At 32.3% G+C, this 19,195-nt stretch overlaps 1 protein-coding gene across 2 annotated transcripts in view; it reads right to left on the minus strand.

The window, feature by feature from the left end:
- The window catches only part of LOC105162052 (golgin candidate 1), a 14,107-nt gene extending 4,529 nt beyond the window's left edge, over positions 1-9,578 (minus strand). Inside the window, exons 1-14 of one of the 2 annotated variants that reach the window (XM_011079957.2) lie at positions 9,355-9,578; positions 8,849-8,926; positions 6,730-6,779; positions 6,010-6,618; positions 5,843-5,905; positions 3,956-4,033; positions 3,652-3,855; positions 3,239-3,295; positions 3,084-3,158; positions 2,831-2,902; positions 1,807-1,869; positions 1,573-1,671; positions 300-377; positions 112-180 (exon numbers count right to left, since the gene is read on the minus strand). In XM_011079957.2, the coding sequence (XP_011078259.1) occupies positions 112-180; positions 300-377; positions 1,573-1,671; positions 1,807-1,869; positions 2,831-2,902; positions 3,084-3,158; positions 3,239-3,295; positions 3,652-3,855; positions 3,956-4,033; positions 5,843-5,905; positions 6,010-6,618; positions 6,730-6,779; positions 8,849-8,926; positions 9,355-9,382 (1,623 nt within the window). In that variant the 5' untranslated portion in view covers positions 9,383-9,578. Of the gene's footprint in view, positions 1-111; positions 181-299; positions 378-1,572; positions 1,672-1,806; positions 1,870-2,830; positions 2,903-3,083; positions 3,159-3,238; positions 3,296-3,651; positions 3,856-3,955; positions 4,034-5,842; positions 5,906-6,009; positions 6,622-6,729; positions 6,780-8,848; positions 8,927-9,354 lie in introns of both variants that reach the window. The other variant, XM_011079956.2, reaches the window with a different exon arrangement.

Raw genomic sequence — 19,195 nt, forward strand, 5'->3', positions numbered from 1 at the left:
CAAAAAATCATTTCATGTTACATGGCCTACTAAATTTGATCCAAAGCCTAAAATATGTAAACAACTTCATTCCAGAAGAATCCAGACATGCTGAGAGAAAGAAAGAGTTACCTGGCGTGAGTAATGCTCAGCATCCCTCTTCATGGCAGCCATTTCAACCCTCATCTTTTGAACTTCAGCCTGCAAGATACATGGGAAAAAAGACCTTGAGAAATTAGTACGGATTTCTGCACGGAGATTCCAAGTTAACCTAGTCGTATATTGAACATATGTCCTATAAGCAAGAAGACGCAACTTGCCTCCATTGAAGAAAGTTTGCTCTCTGCTTCTCTCTGACCTAAACGTGCGCGCTCGACTTCCTCTTGCCATGCCTGCACCTTCATGTTTAGAAAATAAAATCAATCACAAGCTACAGGAGATATCATGTTTGCAGATACAAGAACTAACTCATATCAGGTTTTTGTTCTGGAGTTGAATGTTAAGGACAGGAGAATTGCAAAACTAAATGTTACAAAAATGAAGAAATCTATACTAATTTCTGATATGCTAGAACCAGGAAGATGGCCAGATATATCTGGTGAACAAAATGTTTCAAGAAAAGTTAAAGGCCACAGCGTAGTTAAGGTCTTAAGACAACTTCTTTGACAGATGATGCTAGCATTATTTCAAATTCACTTTTCCAACCACATTCCAGAGAAGTTATAAGGTAGCTCCCCAAAGCAAATGTCAATTGGACTATTCAGCATAGGTCTTCTTCCTTCCACTCTAGTCTGTCAAATTCATGTTTACATATTATTATCAGAGAGGGTTACATCCTTTATCATTAGTTTACATGATCTTAGGTTGTCTTTCTCCTTCCATTTACCACTGATATTTCCATAAGTTTTCCTAGAAACTGCAACTAACAGCCTCCAGCATAGAAGTCTAACAGTCTGATATAAGATGTCCCTCCAATTTTTCTCTGATAGGTGCTACCTTAACTGACTCAAAGGTAAAACTGATTTCTACTTTATCCTTTCTCTTTTTACAACATATTGGTCCTAATATTGTGACCTCAGAGATATTCAAACGATATAGATATTTTTCTAAGTAATTATTTGTGACATAGAAGATCCAAGACAATTTTATTTTAGAGTTTATCTAGAATCCAACAAACTCCTTCATTTTCCTGAACCAGCTAAATACTTTGAATACCATCTGCTATCCTACTCAATAAATCATGCAACTGATAAATAAAGGTCAATTTTGGTTATGGGTATCTCCTGATCTCCAATATAAAATTCCCTCCGGCAACTTTTTTGCCACACTCTCTCATTTCTAACTCACAACAATTCCCTTTCTGGTTTCGTCCAATTAAGATTTATCAATAAGATAAACCATACACCATTTGGCATACAGATGATCTCATAGAAGAAAGAATAGCAATCAAATTATCATGATGTAGGACTACAATGGGATGTTCTGTTTTTCTTTTTCTTTTTTTTTTGGATAAATGAGATCTCTGTTCATTACTACGAAATGCAACAACGCACTTATATTAAAATATGATAGCGATTTTTTGACTTTCTGAACCTGAATAGCTTGATTTGCATCTTCAGGGGACTTCTTTTGTCCACGGCGAATACGAGCTTCCATATCTTGCAGTTCTTGATTGAGAGACGAACATTCAGCCTAGCATCATGTATTAGGGATTAGATGAAGTTTTATCTGCGGATCTGATTCAATTTCCTCCATTTTGAAGAGGGGTCAGAATAAGGCTGGGGACAGGGAGATAAATTCATAAAGATAACAAAGGAATGTCATTACCTCAAGAAGGGCTACCTTCTGCTCAAGATCTGCTGCCTTTGAAGCCCTATCATCTGCAGTTCTCTGATGGAATAATCAATGATTGTACTTGTGAACATTGAGGAATAGAATAAAGAATATCAATTATGAGGGAGATTATCAGATACAGAAATACCAATACATAATCTTCCCTGAATTAAAAAATTAGTTCAATCCTTGTGCAAGAGAAAAGCAAAGCAAATACAATTAGGATACTGTATAGCAAAATAATGAGAAAGTTTTAAGAATAGTTTCCAGTAACAACGTTCTATTTAACCACAAAATTTCACTTCAACTCAAACTTGATCAGTTAATGGATTTCATGTGCACCAATTATGCCAAAATTCTTCCTTTCAACTGTCAGTGAAGAAATTAATTCTAAGATGAATTCAGAAACACATATTGTTAGGACGTCCAAAACTTTTTCATTCAATTCTCGGGGATGAAATTAATTTTTAATGATGAATCCAGAAACACGATGCCAGGATGCATCAAGAATTGCCAGAAAGAGAGTGCAGAATGGAAAACCTCTTTCAGGAACAGAAAGTTACCTCCCAAGTCCAAAGAAGATTTCCTTGACGAGCTAAGAAAACTTTTCCAAGAAAAATAGACCACTCAGACTAAAGCATGACCAAGGAGAGAACTAAATTTTGAGTACAAGGCTATTAAATTTAACAGAAAATTGTAAATGAGTAGATCATATCGCAAAGCCAATGCTGCCAGTATTTACAAAAAATTCTTTTGGCGAGAGCCAATACATTAATACAGCCTATTTGCCAGCACAGCTTGAATGCTTGGACACCATTGTATATCAGCTATAGTCAAATTACTGTGGTCTATAGACTTTGCATATAGATGGAACTTGAACCCCGGTCGCAGGGAAATAATCTTAGGTACTAATCATATCAACACACAGAAAGATTTACAAAGAACAAAAAGGAAGAGACAACCTAAATCATTACAGATGATGTATAAGAAAAAATTTTGTCATGCGCCCTTGCATTACCTGAATTCTGGCTAATGCTGTGGATGCCTCAATAGCTCTCTGTTCCAATTCTACTTCCCTTTCCCTTGCTGCCTGTTAGATTGAGAAGTTCATTATACTGCATGACAGAAGGCTTCAACAGCAAAACCACATATTCTTCAGAAACAACTTAAAAATAATAACAAAATACTATCTACACGCACGAAAACAGACAGAACATACAGAACTCAGGAGAAAGAGAGAGAGAGGGTAGAGAGGATAACTATAGACAAACCAGCTTTGTAGCATTATGTGCAGAGCGCTCTTCCTCAGCTCTTCGCTCAGCAGCAGCCAGTTCCTCCCTTAGGGCCTAGGATTAGACCAGTCTCATCTATTTACAGCTTCACTACAACCATGTTCCTTACACTTGAGGGAAGAAAGTGAACTTACTTGCATCATCCTTGTTTCTGTCAGTTCTCTATTTCTCATTATAGACTCCATATTTGCCTGATAAGAATATTAAACAGGATAAGAATGAGAATAAAATGATTGAAGTGATAATCAATTATCACACAAATAGGCAAAGAACAAAGAGAGGTAAAAAGAAATTGGCAACTTCCATGAAGAAGATGAATTACACAATTCTGAGAGGATTATAGCATTCAACTCTGTGCAACATTTGGCTCTAGAGTACAACAATGATGCAACAATGCTCAAATGCCACTTTTTCGTTCCTTTTTTCTTTTGATCCCCAGCTAATGTCATCTCTTTGGCTTGGAGCCCAAACTAGATAAAGACTGAATACGTTTGCGGAAAAAGTGATATACAGTGAAAATAAGCATCTCTTGTAGATAGTAAATGACCTGCAGTGATGCCAAATTCCCTTCAGACAAAGCAGCTTGCTTCTTCAGCGCATCAACAGAACTGACAAGTGACTCAATTTCAGCATTCTTTGCTGATAATGCCTCTACCATATTTGCCTCCACTCTGCTCACCTCTCCTTTAGATGCAGAGAGATCTTTCTGGAGCTGCTTTATGTGAGCCTCATATGATTTAGTTAATTCCCTCTGTTACAGCAGAGTGTAGCCACATACAAGGTCATATTTTAAAGTGACAAGGACTTAAATTGAACTCGTAGTCCATGTGAAATAGGAGCTTGTCATTCACCTCTGCCACGAGAAGCTCTTCCAACTGAGCATTCTCAGATTTGTACTCTTGCAGGCGTGTTGAAAGTCCGGCACAAACCTGAGCATGATAAACATTAAGCGATAACAAACATAAAGAAAAACGTCTGCACATTAGATATGACAAAAAGTTGTTCTTTTGCCTTCCAAAATGACACCAAAAATCTGCTGAGCAGTTGCTTACCATAAGACATATGATCTCTATTACGACTAATGCTAAGACAAATAGTTAAAACATGGCAGCACCACAATCACGCATCAGTGCTCTGTTAACTGATGGCATTAAGAGAACAAGGACCAGCCAAGCTTCCTTGTCATACTACAGGCAAAGACACTTTGAGCTAAAGAGCTTCCAGATGCAATTTGGATATATTTAATTTTAGCTTAAAATGTGAAAATGTCAGGTATAAGCCAAAAAAACTGATTTTTCTTGTTTAATCTTATAAAGGTAAGAGGTAAACATAATGCTCCTGTTAATGGTGGTACCCCTGTTTGGTCTATAAGTTCTTAGGTATTGTTCATGGCGTATACCTAGCAAGTCTTGCAAGTCACTGTTTTAAGCATTATGGCCAATGCCTTGAGTGCTTGGATAAGATCAACAAATGAAAAGTCAAACTTTGGTACACACAGAAAGCATTTCTTACAGTAAACTGCTCTCTGAGAAAAATGGTAGGTATGTTACAAGGATTGGGACGTGGTATTTGGTAATCTTTTAGGCTTCTTTCACAGGCATCTATTATGTCTCTTCTAACTTGTCACTTACACAGAAACCATCCAGTGGTCTTCCGCAAGACTTACGGGGAAAACAATGCTGCTTTTCCACCTACTTATATGCTCCAGTTAAGTAAGTTATCTCCATGATTCTCTTCTCTCTTTGTCCTACATAAATAGAGTTTGTGCAGTAGCAATCTCTATTATATGAACATCTCAGAAATAAATTAGTAAAAAACTCGTTTGGCCAGATCCTTCCCCTACTCATTTCCTAGAAAAAATCAGACAGATGTGTCACAGAGATATAAAATCCTCTATCTCAGCCTTCTTGAACCATAATCTTTCTCCAATTATCATCCAATTGTAGTGAAAACAAAGATCTGCATTGCATGAGTTTCCTTGAAAATTTTGAGACCGCACACTCTCAGTGATTTCAATACAAGCAACAGTTACAAGTGGTGAACATTAAATTCACAAAGAAAAGACTCCAGATTCCAGACATCCTTCCAGTCTGCAAGTCTTCAAGTAAAGTAGGCAACGCTCTTCATTTACAGGATATATTTTTGCATGGAGAAGATTTGTGGCAACAGCTGTGACATTGAACAATTTGTGGACCACACCACTCTTGCATTCCCTTAGACATGCATGTTTGTTTATGTTTTTATTTCCAGTTTTCAATTGCTAAAGTGAAAACAAGTTTATTTATTGCATATTCTCATTGGAATTATATTGATTTATCACCACATTTCAATATAAACCACAATCTCATTAACTAATCCAAACCTATTCTCATTTCAAATGTAAATCTATACAAAATTAAAAATACATATTTTCCACGAAAACCAAAAATTGAAAATGAAAACACAAATTCTTACTTTCCTTTTTCTATAAATTGCAGAATAAAAATCCTCTTTAGAAGAAAATAGCGAGCAGGCTTATTATTTCCAATTAATTAAGGCTTGTTTAGGATTAGGTAGGCTTCCTACTATTTCGATTAGGTATATACTCCATCTCAACTTTAGGATTTGAACTATTGAACTCCATTCATTTAAAGCATCAACAAGTAACTCCGAATGACTTTGTATTAGGTTGGAAGTGAAAACAAGCACATCCTGATAGCAAATTACATATGTTTGTGCACAAGTATAGTATTTCTTACCCGGGCTAGACGAGCTTCTTTTGACTGCCCTGTTGAGATTGCACTTTTAAGTAATCCTTGAGCCTGTTGAACTAAAATATTTTAGTATATGCAAAAGCTATTCTCATCATTAAAGATCATAAATTAAGAAACAGAACTAAAAATTTTCACAATTATAAATACATTACCTCATCTAGTTGCTCCTGTACTTTCACCGCAGACGTAACAGATGTTTGTTCCTTATGCTGCTTATTTTGGATACCAGGTTCAATAACTAATTCCAGATCCTTTGACTGGGAATCAGCTTTGGTTGCCGCATCTTCATGTGGAGTTTGAGATTCTGAAAGTTCAGCACTTTTCAAAGGACCTGCCTCTTCTGACATCATATTCTGATTGGAGTCAGCTGGAGAATTGCCATTGACAACGTCAACATCTTTGGCAGAAGTTGATGGATTTCCAACAGGGGTATCTGCAAGTTCTGCCATCCTGACATCATCATTTAAATTTGAGGCCATAGCTTCAGCCTTAGAAGTTTCTACATCCAGATGATCGCCAACTGGCTTGGCCTCATCGTTAGATAATGTTCCAGATATAGAATTCTCTGTTGTGGACCCATCTCTATCAGCCTTGTGTTGCTCATCAATGTCAACGTTGCCACTAGTACCTGGATTATTTTCACCACTTTCAATCAGAGATATGGGTACATTCCCATCAGGTTCTGCTTGTGATAGCGATGTTTCAGTGATAGTTTGTTCTCTTTCATCCACGGCAGAAGGAACTTCATCCGGTAGGAGTTTCTTCTGGAGCCACAAGAAATTTCCGTATTATAATCATATAACAACCTTAGATTCTAAATGTGATTGCATAGATCTATACACCAACAAAGACCTAAGGAAACAAATAAGTACCTTTGATCTTGGTCTACTCTTCTTTGCATGAGATCCTCGTCTATTAGAACCTTTATAATTTTGGAAGTACCAAAAAGAAACATTTAGTTAAACAGGAGAACCATTAGTTCCAACTCAATAATTAAATCCACATTCAACAATCTGGGGTTGGCTAGACAAGTTCATTTTCTGCTCTCCACTGTTTCCTATGCTAGCCTTAAGAAGGCAATTGTAGTGATGCATAGATCCCTGGAGGCATTATGAGGCAAGCCTTTATGTTTGCTTGTAACAAGACCACCTTGATATGGCTTAAGCCTCAGACACACCTCTGAACAGAGGGACTCAATGCCAAAATGAGGGAAGGCAAAAATTTTAACTTATGCTGCTAATGAAGCAACCCAGGTGCTTCTCACCAGCTCTTGTAATCCAAATTAATAAAATCCCATACAATAAGTCCAAATTTTTCCTGCAGTGAGCTTTAACCATATGATCTTGGACTAAACCAGAGTTAATGGGCCAATCTATTTGAACAGAGAATCTTGTTCTCAATCATTTTTCAAATCTCATTAGCCTGGGTTGGATCAATTTAGCGTCTTTGAAGGCTCATAAGCTTCCTCTTCTTCATCTCTACAAAGGTTTCACTGGTTACTGCTCCATCTTTTGGTAACTACAATAAATAAAAAGTGGACTAATTTGCAATCTTCTCAAGTCTAAGTAGCCAATTCTCTGAATCTATTCCTTTGCTTTTGGACCACTCAGTTAAATAGCTTTAACTCTGAACTCTGTGCTAAACTGGCTTGCTTATTTGGGAAAGAAAATAATTTTCTCAGAGGTCACAAAATCAACATAACATATGCAAATGAGGTAACACCTGTGTTTTTTTGTTAGCTGATAAAAGTACTGCCACTCAAACCTGGATAAGGTTGTTATGCCACTATCCATTTGACAATCATATATACAACTCATCACTAACTTAAGACAAAGGTACAAGTTCAGCAGTGCTGGGGTGACAGCTGCTGCGTGCCCTATATCTCAAAATCCATGTATAAGAAAGCTTCTAATAGAGCATAAGCTAAAGATATTTTATATGAGTTCAAAATTTGAAGTCTCTTATCTAGAAACTAGGTGAATTGTAATTGTGCATGAAGTCCAAATTATCAGTTTCTAATATGAACTAAAAACTTCAATTTACATATGATATTTGTAATGTGAATTCAACAAGAAGTTATTTCTATGAAAAAAGACTTGTTTAATGCATTTTCCTTCTTAGCAAGGCACTATCCTCTGAAAGTAAGAGATCCATTTCATAGTGGCATGCAAGCGAAGTAAATGAAAGAAGGAAAAAGTGAAGCAGGCCAGGAGCCATGCATGGTAAGTCTGTTGGGGAAGTTCAGAGATGAAAATGAACAAGAGAATTCCTCATTGCAAGAAGCATTCGTTCCATATTAGAGATCAAAAGGAAGGTGGCCATGGGAACAGCTCTCTTTATGTATTCAGTGTTCCTCAACCTTAAAACTTAGGGTAATTGCCAAAGGTTGAAGAGTTATGGGCCATCTAAGTGCTAAGGACCTCTATACCAGTTATCATTATTAGATGGAAGAGGTCCCTCGTCCTGGCCGCCTTTAACTCTTGGAGCATTATCGTTACAATAATCTAACAATTCCCCAAGTATTATAGCGGGTCGAGAGCAGGGTCCAGGGTCCATTGAAGAATCAACCAAGGCCTTACCACGTTGTACACTAGAAAGTCCGCACTTTAAATAAGTGCTTGTGAATTCAGCTTCATGGGTTCCCTGGTTGCCGCAATTTGGAGAGGTTCGCAATTTAAGTGAGGTCAATAACCATTGACAGGTATATAGTACAAAAATGTGTCAAAGGTGCCTTGCATCTCCTTCTCACAGGGGATGCTCAACAAAGACTGACTCAGTCCGTGGTCAGTTCCGAAAGTCTAAGGTCCCAGAAGAGGACAAAATGTTGTAAACAGGAATTAATTGCTTAAGATGGCAATGACTTGTCGAATTCAAGAATACAGACTATTAAAAGTGTAGTTTAACTTGAGTATCCATAAATGGGTCACCATTTTCAGTTGATTAATTAGGGCAGGAAGAAGATAAAAGGAATCAAAATTCTTGGACATATACCTGGGGTGGGAACAGGCAGCTCGTCTGATTTCTCACCAACCACAAGCTTTGCCCTTCGATCCACTACTTCAAATAAATCTGGTAAAACGCAAGCACAAATTACAAAAATGTAGAACAGATTTCAACTAACTTTCCTTCAGGAACTAGTCTTTCCCTTTACTGTTTTCCTTGAAAGACTAAAAAACACAAATGATTCACATTCTGTTCGGTCCAAAACAAAAACGGTATAATCACAGCACATGAACGCTTCAGATTACAAAATTTTCTCCAAAAATACTGTCAATGCTCAGCATATGTGTTGGCAAAGAACATATGCGTCCGGTTCTAAACTAAGTTAGTAACAAAAGCAAACCGAATATTGGGGTTAAATTAGCTCAGATTGACGAGAAACGGACAATTCAGATCAGGCTGTGATCCCATCAATGACGCAAATCGTCAGTACATAAAATATCAAACTTCAATTAAGATTCAGAAACACGACGCAGAACGAGCTGTAACAACCGTACCTTCAGCCGCTTTCAGCCATGAAGCCATCGAATCAACTCAATTACTGCAAACAAAACTCTCTATACTCTTTGAATCATCAAATGGGGCTAATTCAAGATACCAGTATTTCAACTGGACTAATCTCTCAGTGAGATATTGGAGATCGATTAAATATAGTGAAATAATTTCAAGGTAGATCGCTTGTGTCAGTTGTTTGTTACAGGGGCTGTGTGCATTTCAAGCAATGTTGCGTACTCCGTTGCGATGTCGTATGGACAATCGGCCGATTAGCAGTTGGGCGGGTTACGTTGATGGGCCTAATACAATGGGCCTCTTTTGGCACTCTATGTCATTGTTGGGCCTTCTTTTCCAATTACAAACGTACAATTTAAGCCCATTAAGACAATTTCCAGCATCTATAACTTTAAATAATTGAAAAGCATTATTTCGGTATTTTTAATTTTGGGTAAATTACATTAAAATCCTCTAAAATTAGGTCAAAAATACATAAATAATCTCTATCTTTTATAAAATTACAGCTACACCCTCTAAGATTATAATTGTAATTATAACTACACCCCCTATTGAAATGCAAAACTTACATAAATACCTCCTGAAAAATATTACACTAACACCCTTCAGGGGGTGTAATTGTAATTTTATAAAAGATATGAGGGTGTTTGTATAATTTAACCTAACCTGAGAGGTTGTCAATGTAATATACCCTTTTATTTTTTTAGTCTGTCATTTCTTAATCTATATCTATACTTTATTATAATTGAATAACACTTATTTGGTGTTTATTTTATTTTTATTTTTAAATTATTTACAGTTTTTTTCTTGTTTCAACCTCTAGTTTTCCCTCTCTTTCTCTCCTCCCCATTGTCTCTCAATAACTTTCCACAACTTTTATTATTTTATTATTTTTTGTTTCTTTAATTAACAATTATATTGTTTAAGTTTTAAATTAATTATATGCATATAGAGTGTGCTAAAAACTACTAATTTTTATATAATTGTAAAGTATCATTTTGATGTCTTCTATAATTTTTTAATTTATCATTTATAATTATTTTATTTAATTATTTCATTTATCTTTCTCCTTCGTCTCAACTGCTCATTCTCTCTCCTCTCAGCTTGATTTTTTTGTTTATTTACTATATATGTATATATATATATATATATCCAACTAAAGTTGTTCGTGTAGTTACATGAAAATCATAACTATAAATGCACCCTCAAGGCATTACACTCCAGAACATACGTGAAAAAACTGAAAACCATCTTGAAAGGGGGGTAACAAAGGGTTTTCACTATAATTTTTTACTTATATTAACTTTTTGAGTAAAAAATGTCTCACAGAAGATGTCAACGTAATGCCAATGACAATTTTAATAGGTGTATGCATAATTATAAAAATAAAAGTATTTATGTAATTTTACTATAAATTAGGGTATGTTATTGTAATTTACCCTATTAAAAATTGAGACAATGAATAACAAGTGAAGATATAATGGTTAATATACTAATTTAATAGAGGTTTTTTTTTTTTTTCAAGAACTAATTTAAAAAACAAGAGGGCTTTATGCAAATTCACTTATCTTATTCCAGGAGGCAATTTTGTTTAACACACCCAAAAAATAAAATAAAATAAAATCTCATGTATCAATATGAGATTTTAATTTTGTTTAGTGATCATCACTTTTTCACTCAATTTTTTATATTTTTCCTAAATATTAGGTTAATTACACTTAAACCCTTCCAATAAATGTAAAATTATATTTTTTTTCTTAAAAGTATTTTAAAATTACACTTATACCCTCTCCAAAATTCTCCATTACACTTGACCTCTTCCATTAATAAGGGTTTGGACAGAAAATACCGACGTCAACAAAAATTTCTAATCTTACATCTCATTTGACATTCTCACGTAATATTTTTATAGTTATAAGGGAGTCAATATTATATAAGGGTGTACTTGTAATAAAATATTATTCTTGAAATATGGTCATTGGCTATTAGGTATCGTTTATGAATAAAAAATTAATCATTTATTTGTATTTTTTTTTTTACTTTCTATATATGGGTGGAGTGAACACGTTTTTTGTTTCACACATGAAAAAAGAATTTCTCACGTATCATTCTCCCACTTTCCCGCTCAAGCTTTTATATCTTTTCCTAAGAGGGTGTTTGACTAAGTTTATAAGTTTATCAAAATATCTTAAAAGATATTCGAGAGCTTATAAGCTTTAGAAAATTATTTCATAATTTTTCTCTTAAAAAAGCTTATAAGACCTCAAAATAAAATATTTTGGATCTTTTTCAAAATATCTTATAAGCTCTATAAAATTAATATTCCTTTAATCTTGTAGTTACTAATCCCCTTTTGGAATGAAAATTTTTGGGGCAGTAAAATTTTGGGTAAACTTTATTTCGTCCCCTTGTATTTTTGTAAGATAGTTAAATATTTTTCGTGTATTTGAATAATAGATTAAAAATCTCTCTGTGTTTTAATAAATAGAACACAAAACCCCTATTTTATTATAAACTAACAAAAAATGAGGTGCACGTGCCTGAGGTGTGTTTGGGCATGACTTTTTTTTGCACGTTTTGACCTTTTTTATTCTTGATTGACTGAAATGCCCCTATATTGTATCTCAAATTACCAAGGTAAATTTAACTTTTTTAAGCATTTTTTAAAATTTTTTCTCTCTTAAAAATATAAATACTTTTGTTTTAAATATATTTATATTAAATATAAAATACCAAAAAATTAGAAAAATTACACTACAAAGATTAATATACTAAGTGTTATTTCAAATTTAGATATGTACATGAATATAAACGTTAAGCAATTATATCATTGTAATTTATAAATTAATTTAAATTATTATTTAGGTTAGATACTTTTATTAATTATATTATTTAAAAGAAATCCAATACATATAAGACAAAATAGATAATTAAATATCTAATAACTATTATAATTATCTAAAATTATTTTTAATTAACTAAAACATATATTTAATGACTATAATTAAGTTAATTAAAACAATTTTTTTAAGAAAAAATTGGGGGCGGTTGCTACCGCCGCCACACCCGCTTTTGTCTGGGCGACGACGATGTCACCTGAACAGCAGTCCCCTCTTTCTTCTATCTAGTGACGTCAAATGAGGGTTTTTCGTCTATTTTTTAAATAGACAAAGATTTTTAATCAAAAATTCAAAATGTAGAAAGATTTTTTGTGCTATTTAATATAAATTTTTTGGTAACAAGGAGTCATTTTAAATTCCAGTTGGATGGGGCAATTGAAGTCAGACTTTTAAAACATAGAGGAGGGGCGAAATTAATGCGGTGATATCAACTGGCGACGAGGTGGCATTCAAGTCACTTTGCCGCATTGTGGTCCAGACGTCATAACCGCTTGGTAGGAGGGTGTGGCAGTGCCACGAACCTCCAAATTAAGCTTTGCACGCCTACTTCTTTTATTTGAGGTGTTACGACAAGTTAATTATACATATCAATTGATAGGACTCCGGCACACTAGATGTGCATGTCATAAACGGCGCCAAAATATATAAAATTATGAGTGAAAGATAATGGAGAAATATAGATTGTGTTTGGATTTGTATTTTAGTTGTTTTATTTTGTATTTTGAAAATAGAGAGAGAAAAATAGAGATAAGTACGTGTGTATTGAAAATAGATGATATATTTGAATTTATAATTATACCCTTTTCGTTAGAATTTAGATAAAAATTATTAATGTCAATTAAAAAATTTACACAAAATATTATTTTCGATTCCTCATTCAGCAGCATCCCTTATAATTCATTAACAAAGATATCTTGGTATAACTATAAGGCTGAGGATAAATATGATATACATAAAACTTAAAGCGTGTATCGTAATAAAATATTATTATCGAATTATTGTCATTGGAAAAAAATAGTCGTTGATGAATTAATGAAAAACAATTGTCATATTGCTTAGAAATTGTGAAAAAAATATTTGTACAGAATGTTGAATTAAGCATAAAACTAAATAAATATAATAATACATTTAAATAAATCGTATCACTAAGAGTTTCAAAAAAGAAGTCTAAATTTCACTAATGTATATAGCATTCATGATAATAACATGTTATTGAATAATATCACCAATAATATCCTAATACAACTAATCATCGTATAGGTAATATCATTCAATATTATTGGCAATACTTATGTGCTCCGAGAATAATATGAATTGATAGATATAGGATGCTAAAAAGATCTAAAAATTTAATAAAATTACAAAATCAAGTGCAATTAGCATAAAATACTACTCATTAGTGGGGAAAAAAATATAATTTTCATCCTATAACTTAGGGAATGATATTTTTTTATCCTGTAGCATTGATTTTCTCGTAATTTGTCCTACAACTCTAAGATTTTGACAATTGTAGGTCTTTTTATTAGACCAATTTAATTGGGTTATGTGTATGTCACGTGCAATTTTAAATTATCAAATTTTTGTGAAAATAAATTCGTGTAGGACAAAAAATGTCATTTTCCTAACTTACAGGACTTAAATTGCATTTCCTAGCAAAACATTTAATAAAAATTTCATATGTAGCATCGATTGAATTATTATTGATTTGTTGCAAGTCAAACAAATCTTTCGTCATCCTTATAAGGGTAGTTTGGTCAGCAAAATACATGTTTGACTTACAATAAGTTTGTAAGTCAATCGACGATAAAAAAGAAATTTTATTATGCCATTTTACAAATATCGGTGCATTCTGCAAATTTAACTAACAGATGGATCTATTTATTGGATTAAAACATATATATGAAATATTAGGTGTAATTTCTCAAACATCAAAAGGAATTACATATAAATGCATTGAAACTCGGGGAGAATGGTAAATTATCCTTGAAAAAAAAAGAAATTCATGAACAAAAACTTGTATAATATCACATAATTAATTTAGATGGAATCCAAAATATTCATGGCTCATGTGACTTGATTGATAGCCATAGAAATACCCATTAATGGGCCTACATGCAATATATAATACGAAAAATTCTTCCCCAAATCAGACCTGATCGAATCAAATCAATCACAATCTAAGTATGATACACTTATATTGTGATTGGTGACTTTTTTCTATATATCAATTAGACAACAAATATATTATACGTACCATATAATTAGTTCAGATTTGATCGAACAGAATATATAATATTAGAAGATAAGTCAATTTATGAGAATTATTGAAAATACTGCAGACGCCGGCTCACATATTGATGTGGAACCAAATTAATGTGGAAGGGCACGAGCCTCGTAATTGGACACTAGATAGACAATATGACTTGCAACCAAAATTCCAAAACATTTGGGCACCACAAGCCATCAAGCGTTGGTGGATAAGTGTTTGATATTAGTGGGAGAAGAAGAGGAATGTCAAAGTGAAAAACCCTCCTTTTAAATGCTTGAGAGAGACTCTTCTTTATTCATGAGCAACTATGGCCACAACTTCTCAACCCTACTCTTTATTAGGGTTTTGGTTGTCGCGGCGAAATTGCATTTTTCGTCCCACGAGATAGGAGGTCTACGTTTTTGGTCTTTCGCTTTACGTAAAATCGAATATTTTTTTATATATGTAGTCCCACATCTTAATTTTCGTTAAAAAAATAGACGGTAAGATCATGCACCTAGCCGTTACTTTTTAAGAAAATAAAAAGAAAATGAAATATTGGTACAGAAAATGTAGATCTCCATATCCTATTTGGATGGAAAATATTGGGGCAGAATTAAATTTTTGGTCCCATTGAATAAAAGGATCTATATATTTAGTTCCAAAATTAGATTGTTTCGACATATGTAGTCTCCAAACCCGTTTTTTATCGAAAAATAATGACAACATGTAGAACAAGTGATTTAGTTGTCTATTTTGTTACGGGAGTTGGACTGTGAGATTAAATGTATTTAAAAAAATTTAACTTTATGAATATTTTAAATTTCGTGTAAAGCAAAGATCAAAAAATATTGACTCCTATCATGTAGGATTAAAAATGCAATTTTGTGGGTTGTTATGTGTTCTCCTGTAATGCAGGTGTGATGCTCCACATATCAAGAGTTGTTTGTGTGAGTTTCATTCACTTGAGTATAAATTATTCAACTGGTATGAGAAAATCAATTTGGGGATATTATTAGTATAACGATAAAATTAGTGTTGCGGTGTCATAATCGTCATTTGTTAGAGAAAAATGCATTTTCTTTTTATATGGTATAGAAGATTATATATGATAATGCTTACGTTTTATATTATGACATCATTATCTAAGAATAATTACATTTACACCTTCGAACCTATAGTTTATTTAAATACATTGTCACTATTATTAAAAATTATACAAATACCAAAAAGAAAAGTCAACATCATTTACACAAATCATCTTTACTTTTTGAAAATTAACACATACACCTGCCAGAAACGACGATATTCACTAGTAAAAAAATTACTATTGGCTACAATTTTAATAGCAATGGATTAAAAATAATGGTAAATAATTTTTATAGACCGCATTTAGATAAAATCGATGCAAAAATATAGATTTTTCACCAAGAAAAAATTATTTGCCATGACTTTTAGCCATTCTCGCAGATACATTCGCGGAAGAAAGAAAACAAATGTGAGCCTAACTACCTAAGCTGACTAAATAAACCAATAAAAACACAACACGCTTAACAAAAATGGACTATAAACACACGACTTTAAATATCAACACCAATTGCTGCACAAGACTGCAAGACTTACCCCAATAATTAATTTTGATAGAATAATAAACCATCCTATTCCATGACTAAGAATTATGTCTTTTTTATTTGTCGGAAAATAAACATGATTTAGACAATATGCGTTTAAAAAACTTAGGGAAAATCAATAATATCTTACTTTGATTGATCCATCAATATATTTTATTTGTTTCCAGGCCACTTTTTGTCCGAGCTCAATTAAATAACTCACTAGAAAAAAATAAAGTATGTCTTTTTGTTATGATTAACATGATTTTAAAAAAAATGGGTAATATTAAATTAGTTATGACTGTGCAACGACTATTAGTTGTTGATTTTGCAAAAAGGGATCAAAATATTAGTTACAATAAAAACTTATAACAGATGTTTTGGTAATAAGTAAAATTATGGTAAATGTCGATTAATCGTGATCAAAATTTATGTTTTTTATCAATTTTATTTAATTATAGTAAATAATATAATTTTGACCATTGTCCTTGTATGGGAATTGCAACAAAGCAATCCCTTCAATTAAATCTTGCCACTTGAAAAGAGGAAAAATTATAACATTTCTTACTAAATACGATAGTAATTGCATGCTAATGTTTGAAAACATTGACCATAATATAATTAAGGGTATAAATGTATTTTTGGTTATGTAATTTTAAGTTATTTGAAATATTCATTCTTTAATTTTATAGGGTAGTATTTTGGTCCTATATCTTTTTATTGTTGAGATTTTAGTTATATTTGCACTAGATTTCACCCTTATAGCAAGTGGAGGTGAGCTCCGGCCAAAAAAATGAATGAAATCATGAAAATAAAAAAAAATACAGGACCAAAATGTTATCCTAAAAAATTAAAGAACGAAAATACTAAATAACCTAAATTACGGAACCAAAAATGCATTTAATCCTATAATTAAGCAAGTCTTTTAAGGAAGTGTTTTCACGAGCATCAGGAAAGCACTTTTCAGCTTCTGGCTTCAAAAAAATAATTTTGAGATGTTTGGGATGGCAACTTCTGCTTTTGAAACTGTTAATAAAAAGCGTTTTTAGGTCAAAAGCTAGAAGCACTTTTGAAGTGTTTAGGATGTTAACTTCTGTTTCTGAAATTTACCGTTTTTTATTTATTTTAAAATTTTCACATTTAAAGTTGATATTGAAATTTTTAAATAATTTAACAATATTCAAATTTACACTTTCACATATTAAATATTTTAGTTTATTCGTAACTTTTTTTTAAAAAAAAGAAATGGGGAAAGTGCAATCAACCCTATAAATTAGCAAACATTTGCTTTTTTTAAAAAAATACATTTAATAGAGCACAACCAATCATAATTAGTTATATCATATTAGTGACTGGACAACCAATGATAAAAAAGTAGATATAGAGACAGACAATCGGGTAACTAAACTATTGATTGAACAGATCGACCAAGATTCTATACACATCAGACCATTGCAAGCTGTCGCTTCTTTTCCTTTTTATTCTTTTTTATTTTTGAAAAAAATACAATTTTAATTCTACAATCTAATTTGGTATTTTTAATTCTGCATAAATTGATTTTTCATAATTTTGTCCTATACCCTTAAAAGTTTACTAATTTTAGTCTTTTACCGACCAATTGGTTCGAGAACTGTATGTAACTTACAAATAACCCAATTAATTGATAATTTTAATTCTGTAAATCAATTCGTGCAGAATAAAAAATACCATATAATTTAAATTACAACTAAAATTATATTTTTTTGTCATTTTCTTCACACACACACATATATATATATATATATAACCCAATTAAGAAATAATATGTTTATCTTAATAGGTTGCATGATTAAAGAAAAACAGTATTTTAAGAAATGATAAGTCCGATTAACCTAATAATTTTTCTTAGATATTTATTTGTACTTAGAGATATATATAAGATTTTATAGGAAAAGATAGATTATGGAACTTTCCCCTAAATTATACATGGAAAACGACCTGCCAACTACTCAGGGATAGAAGCAAGGGAAGTCGTACAGATCCTTTTTCTTTTTAATAGAAGTCATAATTATATAAATAAATTAATATTTTAATAAATCGAATGATATCTTAATTTAAAAAATGATGAAATACACTGGAATAAGTTCACATACACGGACAGTGATATTCAAATTTATAATCTCGAACTTATTCATAAGACCTAAACTTCAATTACTAGGTGGCTTAAACATATATTTGGTTCTGTAATTTTTGCACTTTAGTATTTTTATCTTTTATCTTTCTAAATTTGTAAAAAAGTCCTATAACTTTGTGACATTGCAGTTTTGGTCCTTATGATGCTGGATTTTGCGAATGTCGCTGGAATAAATCATGTGCGTCTCACGTAGTTCATTTAAATTAGGGCTATTGTTCTGATTGGTTCACTTTAGTCAACATGGATGAAAATTTAAGAAAATAATGACGTGGCACATGATTTATTCCAACAATTTTTGCAAGATCCGTTACCGGAAGCATTAAAATTGCAAAATATAAAAAAGTTACATGACTATTTTTTCTTTACATTATTATCCTTAATTATAAAATTAAAATTAATTTTGTGTGTTGAATAAAATGACAGCCAAACATGTCCTTATATAAACAAGATCCCACCTAATTTTACCTTCAAAATTGGATTGATCGTTTGTTTTAACTGTCAACCTAAACGAGGGTACTCATATCGATGAAAATTAAAAGTTTTTGGTACTAAATCTAATGACTTGAAAATTTGGGATACCAAATTGAAAAAGAGGTATACTTTGAGCGCGAAAAATAAAATTATCCGGAACCAAAATATATTAAGCCACTACTCGCTTAAGACTTTATTGGTCGTACATATCCTTATCATAAACAAATTAAAATAAAATATATTAAATACAAATCTTTTTCTTTTAATAATAAAATAAAGTAACAAATACAAAACTCTTAACTCAAATTATCAAAAGAAAAAGAAAAAGTAATCACCCAACACTCATGAGAGGTATAAACTAATGCCCAAAAAGTGACCAAACGTCATCTACCTATGCGAATTAATTATCTTAAGATATAATCGTAA

Source organism: Sesamum indicum, linkage group LG5 (assembly GCF_000512975.1).
Source record: "Sesamum indicum cultivar Zhongzhi No. 13 linkage group LG5, S_indicum_v1.0, whole genome shotgun sequence".
NCBI classification, from domain to species: Eukaryota; Viridiplantae; Streptophyta; class Magnoliopsida; order Lamiales; family Pedaliaceae; genus Sesamum; species Sesamum indicum.